Here is a 20081-nt window from a genome sequence, read left to right as displayed (position 1 = left end):
GACTACTACGGCATTGTCTATATGAAAATAGCCAGTTGAACAGTCTGGAAGAGTAGGACAGAAAATGTTTTTCACAAACACCATCGATGTCCATGAAAAACCAATAGTGTGACTTCTGTCCTCTTCAGGATGCAGAGCAGAAAATGAAGTCACTGGAGGACCTACAGGATGATCATGACTTTAAGAAGAAGGCCCTGCAAAGCCGAGGTACAGTATGAGTTATAGCCTCTGAGCCTGGTCCTAGTCTAGTTCAACAGCCTGGGTCTGGGACACGAGACTAGACTGGTCCTAGATCTGTTAATGCTATATGTCAGGGTTCCCCAACTGGCGGCCCACGGGTGGTTTTATTTGGTCCCCCAAGTTATATTGAGCCCCCCAAAAATATATAGAGTGCTTTCGGAATGTTTTGTTACGTTACAGCCTTATTCTCAAATTGATTAAATCGTTTTTCCCCTCAGCAATCTATACACAATACCCCATAATGACAAAGCAAAAATAGGTTTTTAGAAATTTTTGCAAATTTATTACAAATAAAAAACGGAAATATTACATTTACGTAAGTATTCAGACTCAGTACTTTGTTGAAGCACCTTTAGCAGCGATTACAGCCTCAAGTCTTCTTGGGTACATTATTTTCTGCAGATCCTCTCAAGCTCTGTCAGGTTTAATGGGGAGTGTCGCTGCACAGCTATTTTCAGGTCTCTCCAGAGATGTTCGATTGGTTTCTGGCTGGGCCACTCAAGGACATTCAGAGACTTGCCCTGAAGCCACTCCTGTGTTGTCTTGGCAGTGTGCTTAGGATCATTGTCAGCATCATCCCCACAGCATGATGCTGCCACCACCATGCTTCACCGTAGGGATGGTGCCAGGTTTCCTCCAGATGTGACGCTTGGCATTCAGGCCAAAGAGTTCAATCTTGGTTTCATCAGACCAGAGAAACTTGTTTCTCATGGTCTGAGAGTCTTTAAGTGCCTTTTGGCAAACTCCAAGCGGGCTGTCATGTGCCTTTTACTGTGGAGTGGCTGCCGTCTGGCCACTCTACCATAAAGGCCTGATTGGTGGAGTGCTGTAGAGATGGTTGTCCTTCTGGAAGTTTCTCCCATCTCCACAGAGGAACTCTGGCGCTCTGTCAGAATGACCATCGGGTTCTTGGTCACCTCCCTAACCAAGGTCCTTCTCCGATTGCTCAGTTTGGCCGGGCAGCCAACTATAGGAAGAGCCTTTGTGGTTCTAAACTTCTTCCATTTAAGAATAATGGAGGCCAATAGTGTTCTTGGGGACCTTCAAATGCAGACATTTTCTGGTACCCTTCCCCAGATCGGTGCCTCGACACAATCCTGTCTCGGAGCTCTATGGACAATTCCTACGACCTCATGGCTTGGATTTTGCTCTGTCATGCACTGTCAACTGTGGGACCTTATATAGACATGTACAATTTACCACAGGTGGACTTCAATCAAGTTGTAGAAACATCTCAACGATGATCAATGGAAACAGGATGCACCTGAGCTCAATTTTCGAAGTCTCATAGGGTCTGAATACTTGTGTAAATAAGATACTTCTGTTTATTATTTTTAATACTTTTGCTAAAATCTCTAAACTTTTCGCTTTGTCATTATGGGCTATTGTGTGTAGATATCTGAGGAATTTTTATTTATTTAATTCATTTTAGAATAAGGTTGTAAAAGAAAAAAATGTGGAAAATGTCAAGGGGTCTGAATACTTTCCGAAGGCACTAATATCTATATATATATATATTTTTTAAATAAATTAATACAAAAAATATTGGACTTGAAAGACTGTAAAAACACCAGGATATCCGCTCCAAGTGAAGTATTCCTATGCATAATAGAGAAACACGTGATCGTATACAAATGTAAGCAAGGTTTGAAATTATTGTTTGACTAATATTATATCTGTTTGGGCCTCTTGCGGTCATCATCTAGTTGATGATCCCTGGTCTATGCTTTAGCCAATGTGAAGGTACTGAAATAACAACTTACTCCTACTGTACTAAAAACTACTTTCCAGACTGAAATATCTGTGCTGTAAAATTCCAGATCTTTCTATTAATATCATATTGGGAATGCTTAACGCTATATCAGTTGTGACTCTATGTACTTGTCAGTGGAACAAGAGGTAAATGGGATGACACCGGTGGTACAGAAAGAGATCCGTGAAGAGGAGATGGTCATCAGAGCGATGTTCATCAAACTCAACATAACCAGAGAGGTGCGTGTGTGTGCGTCCGTGTGTGTGTGTACGCTGTATGGTTAGCTTGTGGTGTAAGATTACCTTGTGGTGTTTGTTTTCTCCCGACCTGTAGGTGGTGGTGCATCAGATAACTGACATCCTGAACTTGGCCGAGCAGATTCAGTGCACCCTGGTGATGGAGGAGATACCTGAGTGGAAGCACAGACAGCAGATTGCGTGTATCGGTGGTCCACCTAATGCCTGCCTAGACCAGCTACAAACCTGGTCAGCCCTGCCTCCTGTCCACCTTAGCTCCAGCCCCTGCCACTACACATAACCTTAGACCCTGTTCAGATATTTTCAACAGCACACTTTCAACCATAACCCTGTGTGTGTGTGGGGGTGTGTGCAGGTTCACTGCGGTGGCAGAGGGCTTACAGCAGGTACGACAGCAGCTGAAGAAGCTTCAGGAGCTGGAACAAAAGTACACGTACGAGAACGACCCCATCACTCAGGGCAAAAGCACTCTGGAGGAACGCGCTCTCGCCCTGTTCAAGACCCTCATTGTCAAGTGAGACCCCGCTCTATGTCACCTATATCTATGTTCTTGTAGCGATCACATACACATTAGGGTTTAACCAGTATACCGGGACTTACCGACCAAGCTCCTTCCCGATTCCCAAGAAAAATATTGACGGGTTCCGTGAACCGATGCTATACACATTTTATGCAGCACTAATGCAAAATATGCTTTGCGAATTGCTGCATGAATGAACCGGACATATCAATATCTGGCTTCACTCATAGCCTACATTAGACTAGTCCTCACATCGCTAGCAGCCTACCATATTTTGCCTACTCAATGTAAAGTCCCCAATAGAAAACATCCCTTCTATAAATTGCATTGCTGACTATCAATAGTAGGCTACACGCAACCTCTCGACGCAGTTACTGAAGGCTATCTCCATCTCACATTCACAAATCTCCAAGCTATCTTTGTGGCACTGGCAGAGTCTCAAAATATAAACTGCACCTACTCACTGTTATCAAAATGTCTGGTACGTTGTGTCCACAAATGTGCTCGAGGAAATAGACATTGGCAACATTGATCCATAATGTTACAATAACAAAAACGGTGCACGTATGCTATCCTTGTTGCTGAATCGCCACTACTAGGCCTATTTGCATGTCTGTTTAGCGGAGAATCGGATAAGTTGTTCCCTGTGATAAAGTCACCATATTACCACAACCTTACAAAATCCCCCCGATAGCCAGGTGCAAGGGGATGGGAAAGGGCCAACCAGCTGGCTGACATGTAAAACCAATGACATGTTCACTAGGCTGTAGGCTAATAACCTCATCATATTTTTGCTATGTCTCCTGGGCTTCATAACCACGTCTTTATAACAATTCAATAATGATGAGACTGGAGACAGGAATGTGTTCAAAAATGTATCTAGAACGTGTTCGGTCTCAACATATGCATCCCCATGATGCTCTGTGGCACAACCCCAATACACCACATCTCCTCCTTTCCTACTTAAATTGTCCCCATTTTGAACAACAGTCCTGAGAAGGTGACTGTGAGCCCCTAGGTGACGACTGCTGGGTCAGGGTGTCACCCAGTAACAGTTCTGGACCACTCACGACTGGTGGTTCTGTCGGTGTGGCTTTACTCAACATAAACTGATATGTGTGCCTTTTCCAGATGACGTCCCCTGCAGTCTGGACAGTGTAGGACACAGGACCAGTCGGAGCAATGACTGTAGCAGGAACCCACTTTTGTCCGTCGAGGTAGTTCTTAGCTAAGACAGTCTCCAGGATTAAAAGCTCTGCCCTTTGCTCTCAGTTCATAACGTTTGAGATGACTGTCCTGTTGAAGTCGCACTGCCTCCTTTGAGTTCGGAGGTTTGAGTAGGTCGAAGCTTGTGCGTAACTCTCTCTTCTTGAGTAGCGATGCAGGCGAAGCCTTGGTGGTTGCGTGAGGCGTTAGCATTAAGCTGTTCAAACATTGTTGCAGTGTCCCTTGACCCTGAAACACTTTTAAGGCATGTTTCATGGTCTGTACGAACCTCTCTGCCAGCCCATTGGTAGATGGATGGTACGTGGGGCGGACCTGCTGTACGCCATTCACATGTAGGAACGTAGTCATTTCTTAGGACACTAGCTGCGGTCCGTTGTCGCTAACGAGTTGGAGTGGCGATCCGAACTGACTAAACACTTCTCAGCAGTAGTAGGCCTCACCATGGCAACCTCTGGCCACTTGCTGTGAGCATCAAAGACCACAAGAAACATTTTGTCTTCGAATGGACCTGCGAAGTTGACGTGTACGCGTTGCCACGCTTCCTTCGGAAAATCCCACAGATGAAGTTGAGGTACGTTGCGAACCTTCTGACACGAGGAGCATGTTTTTGCTTTCTCCTCAATGCTTCCATCCAATCCAGGCCACCAGAAGTAGCTTTGTGCAATTTCCTTCATGCGAGCCATTCCACAATGACCCGAGTGTAGCTGTTGCAACACTGGTATCCTCAGCGAAGGCGGAATGATAACTCTCCTCCCCCACAGCAGACAACCAGATGTACTGACGGCTCAGTTCTCCTGGAAAGGTACGGTTCAAGTTCTGGAGTATCTCCTGCAGCTTTACTTTTGATGACAATGTCCATTACTTCAAATAACACTGAGTAATTTCTAGTGTTTCTTCGCACTTGTGTTGAAGTGACTGGTGCATTTTCCACTTATCTGAAGTAGAAGATGTCCACTTGGGTGACTCCGGCTTGACCACAGGTATTGGCAACCTGGAAAGTCCATCTGAGTTGCAATGCAGTTTTGACTTGCGGTACTTGATATCGTAGGTGTGTGCTGACATTAACAAAGCCCACGTTTTGCATTCTGCTTACAGAATACCAGAATGCGGTCCAATGATGCTCGTCAGCAAACAATGATCTGTAAGAAGGGTGAACTTCCTCCTGTACAGATACTGGTGAAACTGACGCACTCCAAAAACGATGCCTAGGGTTTCTCGTTCTATCTGTACGTAGATATTTTTGCATTGTTCAATGCTCTCAATATGAAATCGATCGGCTTCTCTTCACCTGAAGGCATGATATGGGACACGACTGCTCCCTCACCATATGGGTTTAGCATCACAAGCTAGTTGGATGGGCAATGACGGGTCGAAGTTTGTCAGTGCTTCAGATTTCAATAGTGTTTCCTTGGTTTTCATGAATGCTTCCTCGCATTGTTCTGTCCATTTCAATGTTTTGTCCTGACAAAACAACTGATGCAGCAGTTTCAGCTTCGTTGCTAAGATTAGGACAGTGACCCCAGGAAAAAACGTAGTTGGCTCACGTTCTTAAGAACTGGGGTGTCCAAAATATCCTTGACCTTGGATGGATCCTTGTGAAGGCCTGTGGCGTCGATGACCTGTCCAACGTATTCAACTGATGATTGGAAGAATGCACATTTGACCGTACGAACTCACAGGCTGCAGTCCTTCAATCTATGCAAGGTCGCATCCAAGTTCTGGAGGTAGTCCTCTTCGTCTTTCCCAGTAACGAGGATATCATCCAGGCAGTATTGTATTCCTGGAAATCCACTCAAGATCTGGTCCATCTCCCTCTGGAACAGTGCTGGCACACTTGAGATTCCAAACGGTAGATGACAGTACCTGAAGACCCCCTTATGTGTCATGACGATCAGCAGTTCCTTTTGACTTTTCATCCATGTGCATCTTAAAGTCGACTTCTGCGAAGTCTATTTGTGCTGAACTTTTGACTTCCAGCTAAACCCGCAAAAAGGTTGTCAATGTGTGGTAGCGGATACTGCTCAGCAGACAACCCAGGGTTAACTGTGACTTTGAAGTCTCCCATATATCCTGATTCCACCATTCTTTTTAAAGGGATACCTCAGGATTGTGGCAATAAGGCCCTTTATCTACTTCCACAGAGTCAGATTAACTTGTGGATACCATTTTTATGTCTCTCTGTCCAGTATGAAGTAAGTTGGAGGTAGTTTCGCGAGCTAGTGCTAGTTAGCGTTAACCATAGACTTCCAGTCATTGCGTTATCTGCTATCATGCTCATTTATTCTAAAGTTTGTCTTCACAGTTTAATAAATGTCCTTTCCTTTACTCACTGTATATTCCTCCCTTTTATCATGTTGTTTTCCCACTCCAACGTCAGTCTCAAATCCTTTTCTGTCATCCCATGACAATTCTATCTCGACTATGCACTTGCCTCTGTTAGCAATACACCGTGCAGCATGGGAAATAACATTTTTAAATATGTTAAAAAAACGACTTCGTCCAGACAGAATAGTTCCCGTAGGTTCAGACTTACACGTCGCCTATCTTTTATGTCTTGTGGGTTTCATAACCACGTCTTTATAACAATTCAGTCATTTTAAGACGGGAGACCGGAGTCAATTCAACCATTTATCTAGAACATGCTCGGTCTCAACTGTTACGTGCCTCCTAAGAGGAGGGAGGTGCAGGAATCAGGAGCAGGAGAGCAAGGAAGTCCCAGTGGCACAATCGTTTATTAAGGAGTCCCAACTCAACAACAACATGGGGGGAAACACGCCCAAACGAAGTCGCCACACATAGGGAAGTAAACGCAACACACCGAGGAGAAACGTCTACTCCTAAACACATACCAAAACGGTACAACTACTGTGAGAAAAGAAAACCCTGTGGTGCAGACAAGCACCCCTAACAGAGTAACCACAGCAAACAATCCCGCACAAAGACTAGCAGGCAGCGGAGGTAAAAAAACCCACCGAAATCAACTAATAGGACACAGGTGTGAACAAAACAGACAGACACAAACGAAAAGGAAAAATGGATCGGTGGCAGCTAGTAGGCCGGCGACGACGACCGCCGAGCACCGCCCGAATAGGGAGAGGAGCCACCTTCGGTGGAAGTCATGACATCAACACATACAATCCCCATAATGCTCTGCGGCACAACCCCAATACACCAACATTTTAGGCCTAGATTTAAACTAGGTTAAATTAACAAATTGTGTTGTGTGGTGACTTTTTGAATGAACTTTGAGTTGATTCAATTGTGACTAATATAAAACAAGAAACCATGAAATTCCTGTCCATATTTATACATTTTTAAAAAATCACTGGTATTATATGATTTTAAATAGCTTTTCCGGTTTGAATGGGAATATAACCGGGATGATTGCAATTTTCTCAGAAATATAAATGTGTAGATTTTCAGGAAAAAATTAAACCCTAATACACATGTTTAGTAAGTTTCTTTGGACAAAAGCGTCTGCTAAGTGGCATTATCTATCATTATTATGTAGCAGAGTTGGTTCAGTGAACTACGCTCGCATGAAAGGTAACCTTGCCTGAGATTTGGGGTGTGATCATTAGTCCAAACCGTTACAAACGGAAAACATTTTGCTGTAAAAACTAGAGTTTCTGCTGGACAAATTCAGGTAGGTTCCTCCCTGTTTGGTTCCGTTTGCTTCCGTTTGGTTCCTAATACATCCCAGAAGACTTGAGTTAACTCCCAGAGTTAATGTCTAGACTAGGCTTTAGTGGAGTGCCATAGGAGTGTGACTATCAGATGATTGAGAGTATGTTTCTGTGGTGTCTGTCTTTCAGTTCTATCGTGGTGGAGAGACAGCCCTGTATGCCCACTCACCCCCAAAGACCTCTGGTGCTGAAGACTGGGGTGCAGTTCACTGTCAAAATCAGGTGGGGGCACCAGTGACACACACACTTCAAACTCAATGTGAAATACTGTATTGATAGTTTGTAGAATCAGCTGGGTTATATGTTTTCAGGTATGCTGAATGTCCCCTCTAGGACCCACATAGGGGTACAGGAGTTCTGGGAGGTGGGCTTGTTGCCTTTGGACTCCAGAGTGGACCAACTTAAACTTTAATCATGTGTTTGACATCTGAAATGATCATGCCCCAGGTTACATGGAAAAACCACATCGATATGGTATATAACCAACACAGTCACAATACCAGAGCTAGTGTTACGTCTTGTAAAATCCAATAGTAAACAGTACTGCGAGGGGCACGTTTTTCCATGCAGGCATTTGTCTATGGAATAGCCTTCCCTTGGAGATCAAGCAAATAAAAAGTAAAAATAGCTTTTAAAAAGCAGGCAACGTTTTTTTTCTTTAGGACAAGGTTGTCTACGTAAGGGAAACCACTCCACTGCCCCTTGTGCTCCCTACTCCTGGTCAGGTGTATTTATTTGAAGGATCAATATGATGTGCAATTAATAGATTGTTTTAATGTGAAATGAATATGGTTGATTTATTATTATTTAATTTTTTTAATTTTCAGGAGAAGTGCAGTGAATAGTGGCAATTTTTAGGATGTCAATATAAATGAATGTATTTATGGTTATTTGTTATTTTGTCTTGTCTTTTAATCATTATATGTGTTATTGTTTTTATCATCGAGGGCCACTTTGGAAACATGCATTTTCAATTAATACTTTCAAGTGATATCCTCTGGTTCCACATTGTGCATTTTGTTGTATATGTCAAAGTAAATTCAATCCAATTCAATAGCAGGGCTGGAGCAAAAGCCTGCAAACCTGAACAACCTTATTTTAACAATCTTGTGTCAATGTTATCCCCAGACTGCTGGTGAAGCTTCAGGAGTTCAACTACCAGTTCAAAGTCAAAGCTCTGTTTGACAAGTAAGTGAATGAGTGTGTGTTATAGAAGTGACCTGCCCTGAGAGTATACTTGATTCTGTAACCTTTTACCTCGAAGGCCCTGTATTAAGATGACGCCGCACGTTCAGAAGTAATGAATTCTATTTTATCAATGACAAGGGTATAAGCTTGAGTCATTGATGTGGGTTGTCTTTCTTTAGGGACGTGACTGAGAGGAATACAGTGAGAGGGTAGGACTTAATTTGCTCTTCATTTTACAACCTATACCTGAAAAAGCCTCGAAGTGATTACATTTCCTCTAAATTGATGTCATTGTCCAGGTTCCGGAAATTCAACATCTTTGGAACTAATTCTAAGGTTATGAACATGGAGGAGTCCAATGGGAGCTTGGCAGCAGAATTCAGACACCTGGTATGAATTGATACAACGTCGTTGTCATATCCTGTATTTAATAATTGTATTATTTGTCAGGGACCATGTACAACATGCCATTGCACCAGATTTAGCTAGATAGCTCGTTTTCATCTGTAGTCCCTGGGCAGAAAACAATCAACATCAATATGTCATTACAATGCTGCAATATAACACACTATCAATATATACAGTGTATATATATAACAATCTAAATATGCACCAATAAACAATATAATTATAATATTACATAACAGTTTAAATGTCCCTTGGTCCTACAGTAGCTGGCATCTTAAGAGTCAGAATGTCTTAATTTTCACATGACTGGTTTGCCTTTAGCCACTTTCTCAGGTTTGCCTTGAAGCTTTCAAAGGTACTGCACTCGGTCACACTGGTTGGCAGGGTGCTCCATAATCCAGACGCTCTGACTGGAAAAAAATTGTCTGGCCAAATTGTAGTGGTCGTTAGTCTGTTACGAACTCTCTTAAGAGAGTGGGTTGTGGTAAGCGTTCTTGTCTTGGGGTCAGGTGACTCGGTTTGGAGTCCCCTAATACTGTACCTACCACTGGTCACAGCAATATACACTGAGTGTACAAAACATTAAGAACACCTTTTTAATATTGAGTTGCCCGCCCTTTTGCCCACAGAACAGATTCAATTTGTCTGGGTATGGACTATACAGGGTGTCGAAAGCATTCCACATGGATGCTGGCCCATGTTGACTCCAATGCTTCCCACAGTTGTGTCAAGTTGGCTGGATGTCCTTTGGGCGGTGGACCACTCTGGATACACACGAGAAAATGTTCAGCGTGAAAAATCCAGCAGCGTTGCAGTTCTTGACACAAACCGGTGCGCCTGGCACCTACTACCATACCCGTTCAAAGGCACTTAACACTTTTGTCTTGCCCATTCACCCTCCATTTACCCTCTGAATGGCACATGCACACAATCCATGGCTCAATTGTCTCAAGGCTTAAAAATCCTTATTTAACCTGTCTCCTCCCCTTCATCTACACTGATTTGAAGTGGATTTAACAAGTGACATCAATAAGGGATCATCGCTTTCACCCGTATTCACCAGGTCAGTCGACGTCATGGAAAGAGCAGGTGTTCATAATGTTTTCTACACTCAGTGTCTACACTGTAAATGTCATACCGATATTTGTGTGCTGCAGGTGGCATCTCAACTCCCAATTATTTTCTTCCCCAGCAACTAAAGGAGCAAAAGGTTACAGGCAACAGAACAAACGACGTAAGGAAATGTAACAATTATTTTCATTTGAATCATTATACGTGTGGTAATGCTGTATCTAAGCTAAGCTACAGTCTTGAATAGCTTATCATCGTTGTCAAAGGAACCTGCATGTGTGTCCACTCAGGGTCCTCTCATAGTGACAGAGGAGCTCCACTCCATCAGCTTTGAGACACAACTCACTCACCCAGGACTCCAGGTCAACCTGGAGGTGAGAACAACAGTCTAGTTTGTGGAGCTTTTACTAAACATGGTATACAGTCATGGTAGCAGTGTTTAGAAATAGTACATACCAAGGTGCCTTACTGTCTACCGATGTCCCTTTTCCCTTCTGACTGTGTGTGTGCGTGAATGTGTATGTGTGTCCAGACGACGTCCCTGCCCATTGTGGTCATCTCCAACATTAGCCAGCTGCCCAGAGCCTGGGCCTCTGTCATGTGGTACAACATGCTGACCAGTGAGTCCAAGGTACCCAACCCCTCTCACCTCACAAAATATTTCCTTTCCTGCTTTCTTCCGTCATGTGATCCACGGGCTGCCAATTTCTGAAGAGCTACTGGATGTGCAGGCGTTTTGTTCCACCCCAGCTCAGCTGATCATCTCTGTCCCTCTCTTTCCTCCTTCAGAATCTGTCGTTCTTCCTGAGCCCTCCCCAGGCCACCTGGAGCCTGTTGTCGAAGGTGCTGAGCTGGCAGTTCTCCTCCGTAACCAAGCGAGGCCTCAACGACGAGCAGCTGAGCATGCTGGGAGACAAGCTCCTGGGTGAGTCTGGGCGAGGGGAGTTCGTATTGTGACTAGGAGTGGTTTTGTGCCACGACACAGCCACCGCTAAGCCGTCTGTGGTATAAAGGTGCGCTTGTTGGTTAGACATACATACAGTTGAAGTCGGAAGTTTACATACACTTAGGTTGGAGTCGTTAAAAGTTGTTTTTCAACCACTCCACAAATTTCTTGTTAACAAACTATGGTTTTGGCAAGTCGGTTAGGTTATCTACTGTGTGCATGACACAAGTAATTTTTCCAACAATTGTTTACAGACAGATTATTTCACTTATAATTCACTGTATCACAATTCCAGTGGGTCAGAAGTTTACATACACTAAGTTGACTGTGCCTTTAAACAGCTTGGAAAATTCCAGAAAATGATATCAGGGCTTTAGAAGCTTCTGATAGGCTAATTGACATCATTTGAGTCAATTGGAGGTGTACCTGTGGATGATTTCAAGGCCTACCTTCAAACTCAGTGCCTCTTTGCTTGACATCATGGGAAAATCAAATAGAAATCAGCCAAGACCTCAGAAAAAAAATTGTAGATCTCCACAAGTCTGGTTCATCCTTGGGAGCAATTTCCAAATGCCTGAAGGTACCACGTTCATCTATACAAACGATAGTATGCAAGTATAAACATCATGGGACCACGCAGCCGCCATACCGCTCAGGAAGGAGACGCGTTCTGTCTCCTAGAGATGAACGTACTTTGGTGCGAAAAGTGCAAATCAATCCCAGAACAACAGCAAAGGACCTTGTGAAGATGCTGGAGGAAACCGGTACAAAAGTATCTATATCCACAGTAAAACGAATCCTATATCGACATAACCTGAAAGGCCGCTCCGCAAGGAAGAAGCCACTGCTCCAAAACCGCCATTAAAAAGCCAGACTACGGTTTGCAACTGCACATTGGGGACAAAGATTGTACTTTTTGGAGCAATTTCATCTGGTCTGATGAAACAAAAATAGAACTGTTTGGCCATAATGACCAGCGTTATGTTCGGAGGAAAAAGGGGGACGGGGGTGGCAGCATCATGTTGTGGGGGTGCTTTGCTACCGGAGGGACTGCTGCACTTCACAAAATAGATGGCATCATGAGGGGGGGAAATTATGTGGATATATTGAAGCAACATCTCAAGACATCAGTCAGGAAGTTAAAGCTTGGTCGCAAATGGGTCTTCCAAATGGACAATGACCCCAAGCATACTTCCAAAGTTGTGGCAAAATGGCTTAAGGACAACAAAGTCAAGGTATTGGAGTGGCCATCACAAAGTCCTGACCTCAATCCCATAGATAATTTGTGGGCAGAACTGAAAAGGTGTGTGCGAGCAAGTAGGCCTACAAACCTGACTCAGTTACACCAGCTCTGTCAGGAGGAATGGGCTAAAATTCACCAAACTTATTGTGGGAAGCTTGTGGAAGGCTACCTGAACGTTTGACCCAAGTTAAACAATTTAAAGGCAATGCTACCAAATACTAATTGAGTGTATGTAAACTCCTGACCCACTGGAATGTGATGAAAGAAATAAAAGCTGAAATAAATCACTCTCTTAACTATGATTCTGACATTTCACATTCTTAAAATAAAGTGGTGATCCTAACTGACCTAAGACAGTGAATTTTTACTATGATTGAATGTCAGGAATTGTGAAAAACTGAGTCTAAATGTATTTGGATAAGGTGTATGTAAACTTCCGACTTCAACTCTCGGTGAGATAGCCAATAGTTTTTTTTGACACTTATGTCTGGCAAGTGAGTTTAGGTGGCCAATTGATTTAGCTAACTAATCTTAGATAATAGCTAACAATGCAATTGTTGCTTAAGATCTATTCACCATATAAAAAAAGGAACATCAACATTCCTCACTTCCCTCAACTCATCTCTGACCACTGGTTGCGTCCCCTCTGACTTCAGAATGGCCCGAGTCGTTCCCCTCCTCAAGAAACCAACACTCGACCCCCTCTGACGTAAAAAAACTATAAACCTGTATCCCTTCTTTCTTTTCTTTCCAAAACACTTGAGCGTGCTGTCTCTGATCAACTCTCTCACTATCTCTCTCAAAACAATCTTCTTTACCCTAACCAGTCAGGCTTCAAGACGGGTCACTCAACCAAGACTGCTCTTCTCTTTGTCACGGAGGCTCTCCACACTGGCAAAGCTGACTCTGTCTCCTCTGTTCTCATCCTCCAAGATCTATCCGCTGTCTTCGACACCGTGAACCATCCGATCCGCCTCTCCACCCTTTCAGGGCTGGGCATCTCAGTCTCTGCACACTATTGGATTGCATCCTACCTGTCAGGCAGCTCCTACCAGGTGACATGGAGAGGATCTGTGTCTGCACCACATACCCTCACTACTGGTATCCCCAGGGCTCGGTTCTAGGCCCTCTCCTCTTCTCCTATACACCAAGTCACTCGGCTCCGTCATATCATTGCTATGCGGATGACACTCCACTACTCCCCCCCCTTCTGACACCCAGGTGGCGACACGTATCTCTGCGTGCCTGGCAGATATCTCAGCTTGGATGTTGGCCCACCACCTCAATTGCAACCTAATCCAGGCAATTGTCATCTCCTGCCATCAAACCCCTGCAACTTATCCAGAACGCTGCAGCCCGCCTGGTTTTCAACCTTCCCAAGTTCTCCAATGTCACCCCGCTCCTTCGCACACTCCCGATGCCTTCCAGTCGAAACTCATATCCACTACAAGACCATGGTGCTTGCCTACGGAGCAGCAAAAGGAACTGCCCTCCTTACTTTCAGGCTATTCTCAAATCCTACACCCCAACACGAGCACTCCGTTTTGCCACCTCTGGTCTTTGGCCCTCCCACTCAGCCCAGTCCAAGCTCCGGCCCCCGTGACCCACCGAGCTAACTTAAGATGAATGCGCTTAACTGTAAGTCACTCTGGCTAAGAGTATCTGCTAAATGACAAAAAATGTCAAGTGTTATGCAAATGTAAACAGCTTATGACGTGTCCATGTAATGCTCATAAGTGTAAGCTAAGGTCATTCCATTAAAGTGAACCAATAATAATAGGACGCTCCTGTGACAGGTCGAGAGGCTGTAGGAAATCCTAATGGGCTCATCCCCTGGACAAGATTCTGCAAGGTGAGCATCACACCTTAAGTTTGGCGTTTTGGCCAACCCCTGTGTGTTTTACTATGAGCTGTGTAGTAAGTGCGTCTTTGCCTGAGCAGAATGTGAATGAGAAGAGCTTTCCATTCTGGCTGTGGATCGATGGAATCCTGGACCTGATCAAGAGACACCTCCTGTGTTTGTGGAATGACGGGTAAGAGCTTTGATTTTCACATTGTCTGAATACGTCTAGAGTACCTCACCAACACACCGCTCAAACTCGCATTTCTTCAGTATGCCTTTCTGAAGCCTAGGTCAACATTGCGTTTTGTGAAAAGTGACTTTATTGTGCTATAATCCATTGAATCTCTGGGATGTAGGTGTATCATGGGCTTTGTCAGTAAGGAGAGAGAGAAGGCCCTGCTGAAGGACAAGGAGCCTGGGACTTTCCTACTGCGTTTCAGCGAGAGCAGCCAGGAGGGTGCCGTCACCTTTACCTGGGTAGAGCACCGCAATGACGGTGTGTGTGTGTGTGTGTGTGTGTGTGTGTGTGTGTGTGTGTGTGTGTGTGTGTGTGTGTGTGTGTGTGTAGCTATTCTGTAACATTTATTTAACCTATATTTAAGTAGGCAAAGTCAGTTAAGAACAAAATCTTATTTACAATGATGGCCTATACATACATACCCATGCACAGACAGACAAAACATGTTTCTGTTGTTTCTTTAACACATTATGAATGTGTGTCCGTCTGTCTCTCCTCGTAGATGGGTTTCCGTTTGTATTATTTTACCAGGTAATCTGACTGCGAACACATTCGCTTATCACATTCTGTGTGTTCATTTATGTATAACTATGAACATGCAGGCGTCCATTTCCACACGGTGGAGCCCTACACTAAGAAGGAGCTGGCCGCCGTCTCCTTCGCTGACATCCTCCACAACTTCAAGGTGATGGCTGCTGAGAACATCCCTGAGAACCCTCTGGTCTACCTCTACCCCAGGATCCCCAAAGACAGCGCCTTAGCACGCTACTACAGCCACCCCACAGAAGGTAACTAACACTCGACCGCAGCCCTAACGTATGTATTTTGAGGAAAGATTGAGTAGTTGAAAAGGTCAAAATGGTGTTGTGGACTTCCAATTCCAGTCAAAGCTATTTATACACAATATTCACTGCATACTTTTTTCATGTTTTGTTGTGCCACAATTTTTCCCATTTGAAATACTGGCCACTGGTAATGTCTTGGTTCTGATTTATGATCCCTAAACGTGTATAACCTTTGACCTTCCCAGCTGCTGAGCCAATGGAGTTGGAGAGTGAGTCTGATGCTGTTTACGTTAAGAGGGAGCTTATCTCTGTGTCTGAATTGTAAGTGGGATTCTTGTTTTGAAACACCTTCTAGTGTTTTCATATAGGCTTTCATTGGTTTTAGATCACACACACACACAGCCCAAAGTACAATGAAAGGTCAAATGAAGGTGTAAATAAATAATGACATCACAAAGGTACAGTAAATGCCAAATTACCTCTAGATTTGAGTTTTATTGATTTGAGTTATTCACGTTCAAAGTTGATATTTTCTGCTGGTTGGGCTTCTCCTCGGCCACTCCAGACTACAGGACACCATGATCCCCATGAGTCCTGAAGTGTACGGAGAGCTGACCAGGATTATTAACCCTGCTGAGATGGATACTGTGGTAGGTTTCAGCCAGCCAGACAGACGGCACCAGCCGCACACATAGAGACGTTGGGAAGATCAAAATTGCATACTCTCTCCTCAAATCCTTCTCAAAACCCATTGGATGAGAAAGCCAGTGTCCCAACTCCCTGACCTTCTCCTCCAATAGGTTTTGAGGAGACAAGGAGAAAGAGGGTGCAATTGTTGTGGTAGGTTACAATAAGGGAAACACCAGCCGACCTATGGTAGGTTTCAACCAGACAGCACATCCGCACACTGAGTGTGGTAGGTTAGAGCCAGACAGAACACATGTCTAATCATCAGAACACAGCTGGACTAGCATCATAGCTGGAGTATGCATTTCCAAACATTTCATGCAAGGGTAGGGATAATTCATGCATTTTTACAATGTGACAGTACACACTCAATGCAATCACAAAAGTGCAGCATTCCACTATTGAGATGCAGCCCATTATTGTCCCTGATTCTGGTATTTCTCATGTCCCTCTCCCTACAGATGTGCAAAGCTTTCCCAAACTAACCTGCCCTCTTCAGGCAGCGCCCCTTGAAAGACGTGTTACCCCCCCGCACCGAACTGATCTGAAGACATCCCAGAAAAAGGATGTTGATTAAGTTGAAGAGATTTGTTGGGTTTCCTTTGTAAATACAACAGTCTGTCGTTTTAATGTACATGCATGAGATTTTGGGGCTTCAAGTCCAGCTGTTTGTATTAAGGAATGTCATTCTGTGTGACTTGTGGGAGAGGATAATATTTTGTGAATGCATATCTAGTGTGTAATAACTTCAGGTGAAATGGTTAAGCTGTTATACAGTGAGCTTCAAAGGTATTGGGACATTTTGACATATTTTTGTTGTTGTTTTAACTCTGTACACCAGCACCATGGGTTTGAAATGATACAATGAGATTAAAGTGCAGTCTGTCAGCTTTAATTCGAGGGTATTGTCATACATATCGAGGGAACCGTTTAGAAATTACAACTCTTTTTGCACATAGTCCCTCCATTTTGGGGGACCAAAAGTTAATGTGACAAATTCCCTTACGTGAATTTAAGTAGTGAAGTTTAGAATTTGGTCCCATAATCCTAGCACGCAATGACTCCAAGCGTGTGACTCTTCACACTTGTATGCATTTGCTGTTTGTTTGATTATTTTGTTCCCAATAGAAATGAATGGTACATGTTTAGACATCACTGTTTTAATTTAAGGACAAAGAGGGCTCAGACATGCCTGAATAGCTTTGCTTTATTTAACCTTGTTTATTAAAATAAATATATCATATATATATATGTGTATATATTCCACTGCCAGGAGAAATCGCACATTTGCACATCAAGTATGCCCTAAAATATGAACAGAAAAGGATATCCGTGTTTAGCAATACATTCAGAACTGTCTTTAGTTGGAACTTTAGACTGGTCTGCAACTACTGGTGACACCTGACTTGAACCATCTGTCCATATGATCTACAGGGGTTCAAACTCAGGTCTCCTGCAAACCACAATATTGTGTTAGCCCTCTGAGCTAAAGCCTAGGCAGCAGACAAGTTATCAGGTCACAGGCAAGGTTACCTTTCACTGAATCACCAATCCATTACAACAGGCATAGTATAACAATAGCAGAACCAATGTCACATTTTGAGACCTTTCCTGTACGTCACGGATACGACAGTGTTATGGAGGTGATTGGTTGGAGGGTTCAAGTCTTGTGTTTCCCGGACTACGGGGAGTGGTGAATGAGGTTGAATTTCTGTGGCAACATGTTCTGTTATCGTTCTCATTCTTTGGCTTTCACTTGAACATTTTTCCATACACAATGTTACCGTCTCAGACGAACAGATCTGGGGAGTTGCTGAAAACCCGGTAATGTTGCCTTACAGAGACCAACAAGTAGTGGTAGAGATGTTATGTACATAGAGGACAGGGTTTTCCAATCCACTTGATATTCCATCTGTGTATTCATTATCTATCTGGATTAGAACGTTGCGTAAGGTTATTGTGGTTACACTCCATTGTGTCAATGAAGCTGTTCTTTATGCTACATAGGTCTTATGGGGAAAATTACTACCACTGTTGTTCATTTATAATTTGATCTATTGTACAGTATTGCTTCATGCGATCTTAACATTCGCATCAATTTAAAAAATAAAAACAGGTTGTAAATTGACTGCAAGTGGTTATGTTTTTGGTATCGCTCATGTCATACTGTGCGTCATTCCTCAACTGGATGGATTTGACATTCATATTGGACCTCATGAGTGGCTATGCACAAAACTGACATACTAAATCACTCAACTGTTTTTGCACCTGTCAATAATACAGGATACAATGCTACTGTGCATATTCAAGTAGCAAAGCATAACATACAAATACAATAAGTCATTCAGGACTTTCCATTCATCTCTTACTCTTTGGAAATTAAATGGAATTCGACTATGCTATAATTCTAATCCTGAATTAAGCCTTGTTTATATTGTGTGATATGGTCCTTTACACACCAGCTGATCTTTACTACTGTGGGAAAATTGATTCCTGCCCACAGGCACACGCTTATTCATAAAAGATGACACCTAAGAGGATGTTTTTGGACAATATTCATGTCAACTGCCATATGTTTATATATTTAACACGTTAGCCCACTCTTTCACACAAACATGTCCAATTGGTTTCCTCCTTTCAGAAAAGTGCTTCCGATGAGGAGTGGGTAGATGGTTTACTTGTAGGCTTTAGTCCTGTTGTATTGGTTTGATAGAAAGTATTCTGTATGACATCAGACAAGTGATGGCAGACTAGTGTTTTATCATGGGGACACAGGTACTCCCGTTCTGTCGGCGGTTCCTGATTTAGCTACCTCCTCTCTACAGACAACCACAACCGCCTGTGTTGTGCGCATTACATACAGTATTTAGCTATAGGGAAGTACAACTCCACTTTTATAAATGAGAAAATACAGAAAAAGGACAAAAGAAATATATATACAAATGAGGGTCTCATCCCAAACAAAGTCAAGTACAGAAAAATTATATTGAAATGAAAGCTGAAGGGCATATAGTTCCTATGCAGTAGGGTTGATAAAAATCAAGACAAGTTTGACCCGAAGTAGTGGAAGCATAGGATGTCTGGTAACATCTGGCATCCTTTACATGTGACTAAGAAGGCTACAGGACCATATATAGTGCCTCTACCCTAGTGGAGGCCCATCATGTCCTACCGTTTATTTGAACTGTCCAACCAGCCATTAAAAGAAGCACTGTAGCTAGAATGGTACAGAGTGACATTAGTGCCAACATAAAATGTCATTTCAGATTCAACATCATATCACTACATAGAGAGTGCCTGATTTGGCCAAGGATTACTGGACATTGTGGCCCTCCAGGAACAAGACCAAACTGCTAGATGATCTATTACATTAAATTACAGTAAGTATTGGTCCTTGATATCATGAAATTCATTAACTTTCAACAGTACATAAATATACAATTTACATGTAGGAGAATATGTATAATAATATCACTTTATATTGTACACCATTGTCACAAAGATTCAATCAGATTGTGCACTTCGATTTGGGACCCTAACACACACTTGGTGATGGAAGAGAGAGACGAAAGATACAGCAAAAGTAAGCAACACGGTCGCAAAAGGAGCAAAGCGTACGACGAAGGTAAAGCAAAAAAGCTTACGGTAAAACAACGGAGTATAAAAAATATATATAAAAAAAAAAAAACATGTTCAATCAAACACACAGTTCAGAAATACGACATCATACAAAGTCGACAAAAGTCACTCCAAAAAGCGCATCCCACCACAAAAACAGCAGTCTAGTATAGATGATATAAAAACAGTGTGGCGCCATCTGCTGGCTCGCGAGGCTACACTACAGCAGGCCGTCCAGGTTGTTCTCCGTCGTCTCCTTGACCTTCTTGGGGATCTCTTGTGGGTTGTACTTGTTTTGATAGTCCTGGAGGATGGTGACCACGTCGTGATGGCCAAAGTGCAAGGCCTCCTCCATTGGAGTGTTGTCCCAC

General features: G+C 43.2%; 2 protein-coding genes across 8 annotated transcripts in view; one reads left to right on the top strand and one right to left on the bottom strand.

Annotated features, from left to right (window-relative positions):
- LOC106586142 (signal transducer and activator of transcription 1-alpha/beta) overlaps positions 1–18220 on the top strand; it is a 27557-nt gene extending 9337 nt beyond the window's left edge. For 2 of the 4 annotated variants that reach the window (XM_014173036.2, XM_014173039.2), the window contains 19 exons: positions 129–207; positions 2129–2232; positions 2327–2478; positions 2606–2764; positions 7813–7905; positions 8812–8871; positions 9051–9080; positions 9171–9261; positions 10472–10513; positions 10641–10724; positions 10883–10981; positions 11140–11275; positions 14336–14391; positions 14481–14572; positions 14739–14878; positions 15223–15408; positions 15651–15726; positions 15971–16055; positions 16554–18220. In XM_014173036.2, the coding sequence (XP_014028511.2) occupies positions 129–207; positions 2129–2232; positions 2327–2478; positions 2606–2764; positions 7813–7905; positions 8812–8871; positions 9051–9080; positions 9171–9261; positions 10472–10513; positions 10641–10724; positions 10883–10981; positions 11140–11275; positions 14336–14391; positions 14481–14572; positions 14739–14878; positions 15223–15408; positions 15651–15726; positions 15971–16055; positions 16554–16577 (1788 nt within the window). In that variant the 3' untranslated portion in view covers positions 16578–18220. Of the gene's footprint in view, positions 1–128; positions 208–2128; positions 2233–2326; positions 2479–2605; positions 2765–7812; positions 7906–8811; positions 8872–9050; positions 9081–9170; positions 9262–10471; positions 10514–10640; positions 10725–10882; positions 10982–11139; positions 11276–14335; positions 14392–14480; positions 14573–14738; positions 14879–15222; positions 15409–15650; positions 15727–15928; positions 16056–16553 lie in introns of all 4 variants that reach the window. The other 2 variants (XR_006761915.1, XM_014173037.2) reach the window with 2 other exon arrangements.
- The window catches only part of LOC106586143 (glutaminase kidney isoform, mitochondrial-like), a 61679-nt gene continuing 58879 nt past the window's right edge, over positions 17282–20081 (bottom strand). For all 4 annotated transcript variants that reach the window (XM_014173040.2, XM_014173041.2, XM_014173042.2 and 1 more), the window contains exon 18: positions 17282–20081. In XM_014173040.2, coding sequence (XP_014028515.1) covers positions 19931–20081 — 151 coding nt within the window. In that variant the 3' untranslated portion in view covers positions 17282–19930.

This window comes from Salmo salar, chromosome ssa25 (assembly GCF_905237065.1).
Source record: "Salmo salar chromosome ssa25, Ssal_v3.1, whole genome shotgun sequence".
Classification (NCBI taxonomy): domain Eukaryota; kingdom Metazoa; phylum Chordata; class Actinopteri; order Salmoniformes; family Salmonidae; genus Salmo; species Salmo salar.
Note: the sequence above shows the minus strand (reverse complement) of the source record. Positions and strands in the feature narration are given on the sequence as shown.